Genomic DNA, 12,211 nt, shown 5'->3' on the forward strand with positions numbered 1-12,211 from the left:
ATAAATGGCTGAAGTTTTGACAGGCGTCATTTGAAGGATCAAGCTCGACGAAAATGGTTCACATTAGTGAATACTAATGCCATCTCTTAGAATTTTTAGGTATTTATCAGACTGCCTAGTAGTCTATCACACTGTGATCACAGGACGCATTCTGTCTGGCCTATCCAACCTTCTTGTTTATTTGATGCATGCGTTTCTTCATCTTTTGACGCATCGTCGGTTTCTCATGAAGGGAGGCATAGATTTCAGCCAGATATTGGGGCTTAGGAGGAACCCGTATTTTAATGTTCTTCCTTTTCCTGAATTCACTATCATATCTCAGAGGGTGCCTGCCACCGTGTTTTCATCTAAATTATTTTCAGCAACCCGAACTCTAGGATTGTCGACACTGTATGCTGACCTATTGTCGGGTGCTCCGCGAGTTCGAACGTTTTAAAACGCATTAACAACTTTCTGGTGGTATGATAGTGCGATTGCTTATTAATTATAGTAACCATATTAAGCAGAAACCGTTTGTACAATGACCCTGTATCCGCAGCCCGAGGACGAGTTCCGCAGGTCCCCGATGGGAGTGACTGCCATTTAAAAATGACTCCGGATTCCAGTAGGACCACGGTAAATCACACCTATGGCTGCATCTCACGACCTTGATGTGAGTGGTCATGGGGCACGATGTAATAACTACGACAGGCAATATATACATGGTGAACACGCTGGGGCTTACATACATGGCGCACTTGATTGCTACCCGAATTGCACAACAGCAGGAAAGAAGCCATTATACAGAGGCAGTTTTTATTTCGCGCCTTTAAAGTTGCATTCGGATCAGCCATTCGGTCAAGTCCGTGCATCTTCGGATCAAGTTTATCATAGTTTCCATGGCTGCGTTCGAAACTTCAAATGTATACAAGTGTAAAAAAATATAGGTTATGTTATGTAATAATTACAAATAATAAAAGTGTTTCTTTAATAATGAAGCGAGACTTGTGAACTGAGAAGTAAACATCAATTTTCTTCGGTGCCAATAACATTATGGAATAGCTGCTGAGTGACAAATACTATCCAGTGGGCACAAAGTTTAGCGACGTCTTTACGACATCGTCACGACATCTTTACGATAACTTTACGACATCCTATGTCATTGTCGTTATGGTGTCCTTATGATATCGTAAGTAAGTTGGATGATCTGACGATGTCTTTACGACATCGTAAAGACAGCCAAACGACATGGACGTAGGATGTCCTAAAGTTGTCTTCAAGATGTTGCAACGATATCGTAAAGACGTCGCCAAATTTTGTGCCCACTGGGTATAAATTGGTAACAATATTGTGCGATTTTAGTAGGCGAAGAGTGAATTGTGTTTATCGCTTATTTGCGGCATAAACAAGGTATGTTATGAATAGACAAGATTTGTTTTGAATAAAGTGAATAAAATATTACATGCGAAAATTTTTAATTGACATTACCTGCAATTACTTATAGCGATTTAGGTAAAAACGTGAATCCGACCATAACCTCGAAATAATGATAGATCGAGCTGGCTTGTTTATTATACTTTCGATTGATTATTTTTTACCAAAGAAATGTTTTGTGGCATTGTATGTTTATTACTAACAGTGTCGGCAGCAACAATTTAAACAATAATTACTTAATAATAACCCAGTAGGCACACAATTTGGCGACGTTTTTGCGACATCGTTACGACATCTTTACGACAACTTTACGACATACCATGTCCATGTCGTTTCGATGTCTTTACGATTTCGTTAAGAAATCGTCAGGCCATACGACTTATTTACGATATCGTAAAGATACCTTAACGACATGAACATGGAATGTCGTAAAGTAATCGTAAATATGTCGTCACAATGTCGTAAAGACGTAGCCAAACTTTGTGCCCACTGGGAATTTAACAATCATTACTTATTATTAACTTTAATAAGTAACACATTATTTTTGAAATTAATAACTGATTTCCAATGTTTTTTTCATAGATCGATCATAGATAAATTCACATCAGGAAATGCAGATCGATTTGGTGCATTTCAGCTGGTTCATTTCAATCAATATTATTGAACAACCGTTATCTCTAGACGTTTTCCCAAGATTGGGGATTGATTAGCCTAAAATTAATTCTTAGTCATTCTGATGATATAGGTGTATCAAAGAGATATCTCAAGGTAATTTAACTTGCCTGAATTTTAATTCATAAAATATTTAAGGGTTTTTTTATATTTTAGAAAATGTTTTCTATGGACATCATCCTAAAAACTTCTTTGATCAACTATTAAAATAAATTAGAGACTCGTTGGTGATAGGATTGTTTAAAAAATTTATCTAGACAAGATAATTTAGCCCAGAATTGTTATTCCATTTTTTTTGAGAAACTATTCTATTTTCGAAATTGCTATCTCTGGATTTGATTTCCAAACTGGCATTCGATCAGCCTTTAAAATTCATTATAATTCATTTTCATGATATAGGTATATCAAAAAGATATCTCGAGGCAATTTAACTTTCCTGAATTTAATTAATCTGCTGAACAAATGCCAGTTTGGAAATAAAATCCAGAGATACCAATTTCGAAAATAAAATAATTTCTCACAAAAATGGAATAACAATTCTGGAGTAAATTATCTTGTCTAGATAAATTTTTTAAACAATCCTATTGCCAAAGAGTCTCTAATTTATTTTAATAGTTAACCAAACGAAATTTTAGGATCAGTTCCAGAGAAAACATTTTCTAAAATACAAAAAAATCCTTAAATATTTTATTAATTAAAATTCAGGCAAGTTAAATTACCTCGAGATATCTCTTTGATACACCTATATCATCAGAATGACTAAGAATTAATTTTAGGCTAATCAATCCCCAGTCTTGGGATAAGGTCTAGAGATAACGGGTTTTCAATAATATTTATTGAAATGAACCAGCTGAAATACACCAAATCGATCTGAATTTCCTGATGTGAATTTATCTATGATCGATCTGTGAAAAAAACATTGGAAATCAGTTATTAATTCTAGAAATAATGTGTTACTTATTAAAGTTAATAATAAGTAATGATTGTTAAATTATCATTAAGTAATTATAGTTTAAATTAATGCTGCCGACACCATCAGTAATAAACATACAAAACCACAAAACATTTCTTTGGTAAAGAATAATCAATCGAAAGTATAATAAACATGCCGGGCCGATCTGTCATTACTTCGAGGTCATTACTTCTGTCATTACTCTTCGCCCACTAAAAGCGCACAATATTGTTACCAATTTATAGTATTTGTCACTCAGCACCCATTGGGCACAAAGTTTGTCGACGTCTTTACGACAAGTTTACGACATCATATGTCGTTAGGATGTTTTTTCGATGTCGTAAAGACATCGTCAGATCATGCGACCTATTTGCGATATCGTAAAGACACCACAACGACATGGACATAGGATATCGTAAAGTTATCGTAAAGATGTGGTAACGATATCGTAAAGACGTCACCAAACTTTGTGCCCACTGGGTTATTTGTAATTACTACATAACATAACCTATACTTTTTGACACTTGTATCCATTTAAAGTTTTGAACGCAACCATGGAAACTATGATAAACGTGATGCGAAGATCCACGGACTTGACCGAATGGCTGATCCGAATGCAACTTTAAAGGCGCGAAATATGAAAATGCCCCTGTACTTGTACAATGGCTTCTTCCCTGCTGTTGTGCAATTCGGGTAGCAATCAAGTGCGCTATGTATGTAAGCCACAACGTCTACATAAATTTGAAAATGATAAATATCGTCTCTTAAAAAGGGTCGGAAAACACGCGAATATTGGCAAAGGACACTCGAGGCCCTACATTGTTCTCCTGGAATTCGAGAAACGAACTATATTCTTGATCGAATTTCCGGCTCCAGCTTACTACAGAATCTCAGTCAGTGAGAAGGAAAAAAAGAAGTATTAAGATCTTAGAAGGGCGCCGACACTATTTTTCCGAGATATTAGGTACAAAATGATTTTACTTCTTGTCGCTGTTTTTGAAAGCGGTAAGCTACCGCTGGTTCGTAGCCTTGATGTCATCCTTACATGCCAAAAAAATGCTAAGGCACTTGCGAAATTAATGCAGTGAGCTGTTATTCTTGCGTGAATTTGTTTTCTCAAGGTACAAAAGGGAGATGTAGTCATATGTAGGGCTTACCGCGTTTTTACTGGGGACAGTGTCACTTTTATGGGTAACTGTTCCTCCCAGGGCGATACCTCAGTGGCTGTTTGCTCCCAACGAAATCACAGTAAAAATTCAGCCCTAACACCGTTTCACGACAGTGAGATGGGTGTTTGCACTCTGTGAATGACTTAATACGATGATCCGGCAAAACTCTCGTGCACCTTGAGGACACGGAGTGACCCAAGGACGACCGCCTTCTGCATTTTGCTCGCAAGTGTCTTAGCACCCTTGTGATACGCAGGGATGCTTTTTAGGATATTAGGCAGTGAAAGATTGGTCCCTCCTTATAAGGTCTCTATATCTCTCTTTCTTTACATTATCCTTGGTTATGATTTTTTTGTCAGATCGTGCTGAAAATTCAATAATGAACATGATTCGTTTCTTCATTGCAAGACGACAAATGCAGGCCTCGAGTGCGCATCAGAAATAAATGTCAAAAATATGAGATTCCAGTATATGCGGCACTTCTCATTCTCGTCAAGTGATTCGATTCTCTAGCAGCTTTTAGAGGGGCGGTCTTAAGGCTAATGCTGTTACAGTGACAGATATGGTAACCAAGCACTTTTAGTGTCGCATTGTGTTCCCGCATCAGTTTCGCTGCTTTGTACAGAAACACTTATTTGAATACTTCTTCGTGCTTCCTGACCATTTTAAAGAAAGTGGATAAAATCAGAATAATCTTTTTGTGTAAACATTTGAGACTCATTATTTCTCGACCACCACGACGGCGTGAGATCTAGACTCGCCGAACAGAAGACTTAAGGTGCATGCCTTCATGCATGTGGACAGGTCCGATTATCCTAACAATCATATCATTTAGTGTAGCTTTCATGGTCTTATACAGTGTGTTTAGAGAAATGAATGGTCTGTAATTCTGTGGATCACCTAAGTTGCCCATCTTTGGAAGGAGTACTGTTCGCCCTTCCACCAACCACTCAGGCATAGGCTTTTACGACTTGAGATATGTAGATAAAAATAAAAAAGAGAAAAGAAAAATGAGAAGGCAATCAACTAAATCCCCTTCTTTCTTTTTTGTATGTATTTCGTATTCCTTATTTCTGTTATTATCAAATTAGAATAATCGAACATTTATAATATTAACCAACGTTTGGATACTCATTCAGTACCCTTATAGAGGTAAACAAATTTGAGAAGGTAGAAACAGCACCGAAACAGACGATACTGTTTCTACATTCCTAAATTTTTTTACCTTAGTAAGGAATTCTATACATTATGTACATATATGGAATAATGAAATAGTGGTAAAAGGAAAAAGCCGAAGAATCAGATACTGAAACTAGAAAATCAGTATGAATGTAAAAAACGCCTAATTATTTTATTCTTGTGCGCTTACTGTGTGAGTAATGACTGTCTCCATTAAAAAGTTATAGATAATCATAACAATTGTTTTCAGGATGAAGTGCAATCAGTATTTGTCACTCTGTTTGGTGGCACTTGTATTTGGAAAAGTTTTTTCGCTTCCCCACCATCCTGAATATTCAGGACAGTATCCGGGAACAGTAACTGATGCTCGAAAATTTGCTGAGAAACCAAATTCTATGAAGAAAGTTGGACTTGATAACATTGAAGAAATTAATACAAATCAGATACAGGTACGGTAATTCATTTTTTTAAAGCAGTTCTACTTAGCAATTCTTTTGGCGGGGTTCGATCTTGTAACTTTCATGGGTTTGGGCGTGTAATCACTTTTTCCCTTAACATGAAATATAAAACTTGTAAAAAATATACATTTTGCAAAATAAAATAATAAAATCTTAGAAGGGCCGAAGGCAAGTATATATTTATGTATATATCTATTTGTGGATATAGAAATTAATTATCTTTGTATAGATAGCTGCACGTTTTCTTTGCCACAGAATAGTACTAATGCATTTTGCACACATTTAAAAATAAGTAAAGTGCAAAGTATAAAATAATAAATATGAAATAGAATTCTTTGGAGTATTTTGAATAAGCTTAGCTTTTTAGAAGTCAAGTTAGTACAGCTAAAAGGTGAAATACATCCTTTAATTAAAACTCTTGAAGATTTGTTTGTAATTTTTTAAGAAAATTAAACCTTTTCCATTATGTAGTCTGAACATTTATATAAACTTTTGTAATTCGACATGGGTCTCAGAGCCTGGTATCTATTTTCCAAATTGTGTTTTATTTTTCTGAAAGAAATCACTGCCCACTTTAGATTTTTTGGTCTCATCTGGATGAAAACGTAAGTTTTCGAAAGTATGTGTGTAATTAAAATATAAAATAATCTCTAAAAATCTAGATTGCTTTAGATTTCATAATACTAAAATTTGTAATTTTAAACAAAAATAAATTCGCATAACATATACATTTTCAAGTAACTGATTCATATATTATTTTGTACAAAACTCTTGTACAACAAAAAATTAAATTTAAATTTTTTCAGTGACAAGAAAAACATTTTCACTCAGTGGATTCTTTTTGAATGCAATTTTTAAGGATGCTAACTTTTGACCTTTGTTCGGAAAACCGTGAATGTCTTCAAAACTACGATCAAAAAAGTAGAGGCTTTCCTCGCGGAATGTCACATACATGCACTATGCCTGTGTCTGCGGAGGAGCCAGTCAGTGCCAGTGACGCTAAAACGCGAAAAGTACTCGTATTCCCTGAACGGCTCATATTTAAGTATTGCATAAACCCTGTTCCATAATATCTATGGCATTGGTTCAACTCTTGCAAGCTTTGGTCTTATAATACATTTTTTTTAAATTCCGTCTGTGGGCTTAAAATCCGGTACCATTGGGATCAAATCTTGAAAAAGGGTCACTTTAGGGATCTCAACTAAATATAGGGTACAATAGGGGCATTTGGTACTGGTATTTATGACCTGTTAATATACTGCAATATTGAACCGTAGGTGCGCTGAATTATCCGTATTGGCGGGTAACATTTTTCTATTAGGTATATATTGTTGACTGTCAAATTGAAAGCAAACATGAAGAACAGAAATTAAAGAGTAGAATAACCATAATAATATCAGGAACGAAGGCCCTTTTTAGCTTCAAATTAGGACATTACAAATAAGCAATGAAAATTAAAAATGGTATTTTTGATAAATTTTTACCATTTTATTTAAATAAAGCATTATAAATATATTATTTATTAATTATATGCATATATATGCTATATTATTTCCAGCAGGATCCTTCACTTACTTTTTCCAGGCAACGTTTTCGGGGAAAAAACGTTTCTCGCAAAGATATTGGCCGTTTTTTATTTTTGCATTTTTTTAAACATTTTAGACTTACATTGTATAAAATAAGACAAATATGAAAGTACAAAATATTAAAATATTACACCAACTCAACTTAAATCATGCGCTCGGCTGTACATTTTCAGGATCAGCTTGCTTATAAAATAGGTATGTTTGCGTGGAAAATAAGGAGACACATATATATTTTTAAATAACGTACTCGCTAAATCTGAATTAGTTAAATTTAACTAATTATCAGTCAATTTTGACTAATTGCAGAAGCAAGAACTCAGCAACTGACAATTAGTCAAACTATGGACGTGGCGCGCCACCGGTCGCAATGGCGGACGGTGGCGAAACTACTGATTGGTTAGTCAAAATCTACCAATTGCTTAGTCAAAATTCACTAATTGCTTAGTCAAAAATGAGACGCTTTCTGAGAGACGCGCATGCCCGTAACGCAAGCGCCCATTGGTTGCTTATTTCCCGCCTTGCTTTAAATAAATCTATTCAAAGTTTTTAAATAATTAAATCAAAAATTTAAAATGAAATATATTTATTTCTAAAGCAACGCTTTAAGTCATTTTATAAATTGCACAATGATATTTACACGTAATTACTAAATTCATTATTACCTAATTAATTGTCATTAACAATTACAGTACTATTATTAATAATTATTAATTAAAATTATTATTATTTTATTTAATTAATTATTATTAAATTATATGAAACATATCGTAGCGTACAAAAGAAATATTATTTAGAGAACAAAAAAATAAACTAAAGACTGTCCGAAAGTTCAGTGAAAGCTGATTTGAAGTTTCTTAATGCTGTTTCTAAGGACCTCACTGAGTTCTTTGCCGATTTCAAGGTTTTATAAAGATAAACTTCCATAAAATTATAAAAAACGTTAGGGAAGGATCAAAATGCACGTTTAGGACGTAATGCAATTTATACAGCAAATCAAACGCAGTTATTGCGCTTGCGCGATCATTAATTTGGATGTAACGTCCGTCAACTTGTATGAAGAGTCGGTCCTTAGTGTCACCTTTGATAAGGATTATGTACGGCTGGACGTTCGTCGAAGCATCTTTGCGAACATCCGCCACATAATCGTCTATATTGGTTCCGAGCTGAAACAGTAACACAAAGTTGAGAGGTTTTTATTTTGTCTATGAAATTTAAAGGAATGCATTTGAAAAAACAATTGTGAATTAAAAAACACAAGGAAAAATAATTTATTTTTCTCTGATGTCGTCAACTGAACTTTTACCCGTTGAGAAATCAGTATTGGGTAAAATCGCGGGTAGTAAAGCCAAATCTCTTAAATTATCTGTAATTGTAAATGCATGAATGCATTATTATTTTAAAAAACAAACTATTTTAACATTTTTCTTAACTAAAAATAATATTTCAATGTTTCCAACTTTTTTGTTACAAATTCAAGTTCTTGCATTTCGAAAATAAATTTTTTGCGATTCACACTCGTAAACTGTTGTGATACGGTTAAAAAAAACTTCAAAATAAGCTCAAGAACATTGAAAAATGTGGACAATTTTGGAAGTAATTGCAAATTTAAGAAAACATTGAAATTTATACTATTTTTGCAATATCTAATAAAAAAGACTAGACAAATTGGCTTCACTCTGGGCTTAATTTAAACAGAATTTCGAAAACAATCAACCTTTTAAAGAGACATTTTTTTAGCTCCGGTATCATTAAAATTAAGAGAATTTATTCAGTCATAAAAAGGAGAGGTGGTCGAAAACTTTTTTACGCTACTGTACATTATCAGAATGATTTTGTCCATTAAATTATTTGACCATAAAGATTTAAATTTTCAAAAAGTAAATTTGGAGATGCTATAAAATAGTATAACGGACATCCCCGCACTCTTTTTTTGCGAGGTAATAACAAAAAACTGTATTTTAGTAAATAAAAATGTTATGCATGTGCACTATTTTAATGTTAGGCTGAGTTTTCAGCTTTCTGTTATTTAATTTTTCAGCATTTGGAAATTATTTATGAAATAAACTTTTTCGATTGCCTAAAAACAAGGTTAGTTTCGGGTCATTAGTTAAAATGTTTTTTTTTTGCTTGTCCTCAGTTTTTGGCAAAACATGTTGTGTGGTTTGGAAGTCAATCTGGGGAAAATTGTAACACATAACCTCAAAATACACACACACATTAACCAAATTTAGCAAAACTAATTTTTTTTTATTATCCCACAAAACAAGAGTTCGGGGACGTCCGTCAGCATATTCGCTATCATTCCCTAAAATGGTAAGACAAAAGCTCCGCCTAGAAATCCCCCAACGGAAACAGAAAAAGTGCAAATCCTATTCCTCGCAATTGACTTAGTAAAATGTAACGAAAGCATTTAACCTATTTTTCATTATTAAATCTTTTTATAACTTATAAATTCAAAAAACAATCAAATTTATTTATATTTTAATAATTCAGTTAAACGTCTTGAAAAATGCATACAAGAAATCTATTCAAATCGAAGCGTCCTAACGGTAGGATGCCAACGCACGCGACATGAATTGACGGTACTTAACCAAAACTTAAAACAATAAAAAACTAAGCGAGAAGTTAGCGCTAGAAAGTCTTGCTCGCGTAATTGAGCAAGATGAGGCTAGAAGTTGGCCAAAACTAAAAGGTGCTCACTCGCTTCTTCAAATCATGAAAGTTCTATCTCGGGCGAGCAAAGCATGAAGTTTGTCACTTCCCGCGTTTAGATTATAAGCGAGAAGTAGCACCTTCATGCTTTGCTCGCCCGAGATAGCACTTTAATGTTTTGATGGAGCGAGCGAGCATCTTCTAGTTTTGGCCAACATCTAGCTTCATCTTGTTCAATTCCGCGATCTAAAACTTTGTAGTGCTTACTTCTTGGTTAGTTTTTTATTGTTTATATTTTTGGTTACGTATCATCTAGTCGATTGCATGCGTTGGCATCCTATCGTTAGGACGCCTCGAAATGTGTGAATTAAAATAATGTTTACTCTAGAGAGGCGGACTTGAACTCATTAAAATTAAATTTTCAAAACTTATATTACACATGAAGGAATTAAAACAGTTTATCACACATATGTTGTGAACTTATTAGAAGAACTCAAATAATCTAAAAAATTAAGCACTTTTGGGGAATAGAATACATCTCTGTGAGGTTACCTGTCGATACAATTACAAGAAATTAAATATATTGAAAACACGTTCTCTTTTGGGGAATAGGAACCTTTGCGGCGGCCGCTATGGAAATAGAAATAAACTAGTTAGATATCCTATTCTCATAATGACATTTTAGACAGATGGAAAAAACGCGTATTCAAAATAATAGAATTAGCTTCACTTTTACGCTAAAATCTGAAAATATTAATTTTTTTCTATTTAACGCTTTCTACCGGGTATACTATTCTATTCAATTTGAACTATTCCACTTTATGAATGGCAAATAATTTTTGTGAAAATTACAAATCATTTTATTGTTCTTACCTTTCAAAATTGCAGCAAATTCCAGCTCAATGACCTTCTGCAACACGACAGCCAACTCATCAATTGTCAAATCGTTAAAATTCTTCATATTTTCTAACCTCAAATTTCTGAAAATCTGAAAACAATGAAAAAATGTCGAATCTGTATTGAAAATTTCAAACTATTATCATTTCATATAATTTGTTTAAGGGCCAAGATCGATTAAAAATTAGAGGGATTACTAAAAAGATTCTTAAGATAAAGTAAAATCAGAATGATTTTGCTCTAGAAGAATGCTGAAAAAATGGTATCGTTTGAAAGTTAGCAAACGGCAAATTTTCTTTACATTTATATCTACTGTACCTTAAGGGTAGGAAATATTTTTGTTTGTAAGAGAAATATAGTATGTTACATGAAGAAGCAATATATAAAAAAGGTGCAAAATCTATAAAATTATGCAAATTTCTGCCAGCACAATCGCGAAACACAGATTGTACACAAAGGTTACATGCCTGTAACGCTTGCGTTGCAGTTCTAGTGCTTGACGCTAATATTGAAAAAAATGTATTTACCAAAGTATTCTTTTAAGAATTTTCCTTCCGCTACTGCTGCCTTCTGATTTTTGTTTAAAAAATGTCAACCGCACTTGATTTCACTTGACTCAAAAACTCCAAAACTTTCCACTAACTACATCCCCTCCTTCCCATCAATCACCATGGTTACGGAGTATGGTCACTTCACTCCGACGCGCATTGGTATTTGCGCATCAACGACTTGCAGTAGATAGTGGTTATGTTTAGAAATTGACTAATGAATTGGTAGTTTTCAGAAATGACTAACGAAAATTAGATATTTTTTTGACTAACTCAATTGTTAAGGTACTTAGAGTGGCCCGTTGACCAATTCATTAGTCAAAACCTTGAACGTAACTAATTTTTCAGTCAAAATTGATTGTACTAATTGAATTAGTAAAATTTTAACGAATTCAGATTTAGCGAGTAGTGACATTCTTATATTTTGTAGGAATATTAAAAAATTTAAAAGTATAATAAGTTTTTTACAAATTTTACTTTAAAAAATCTTCCTACTTAGCTGGCATATTCTCATCGCGCACTACGCGCGCGATTTGCTTCGGTCGCAAGTTTGGGCACGCCCAGGCCGCGCGACTGTTGGTTCTTGCACTTCACGCTCGATACTATATTTATCTCGTGCTTCGCGCTCGATAATATATTTACCTTGCGTTACGCGCCCGGTATTGGTCTATTCCCAAACTTGTGC

At 34.0% G+C, this 12,211-nt stretch overlaps 1 protein-coding gene across 3 annotated transcripts in view; it reads left to right on the plus strand.

The window, feature by feature from the left end:
- The window catches only part of LOC117174959, a 65,392-nt gene that overhangs the window by 21,413 nt on the left and 31,768 nt on the right, over positions 1-12,211 (plus strand). For all 3 annotated transcript variants that reach the window (XM_033364432.1, XM_033364429.1, XM_033364430.1), the window contains exon 2: positions 5,636-5,834. In XM_033364432.1, the coding sequence (XP_033220323.1) occupies positions 5,637-5,834 (198 nt within the window). In that variant the 5' untranslated portion in view covers position 5,636. The remainder of the gene's footprint in view (positions 1-5,635; positions 5,835-12,211) is intronic.

This window comes from Belonocnema kinseyi, chromosome 6 (genome assembly GCF_010883055.1).
Source record: "Belonocnema kinseyi isolate 2016_QV_RU_SX_M_011 chromosome 6, B_treatae_v1, whole genome shotgun sequence".
NCBI lineage: Eukaryota > Metazoa > Arthropoda > Insecta > Hymenoptera > Cynipidae > Belonocnema > Belonocnema kinseyi.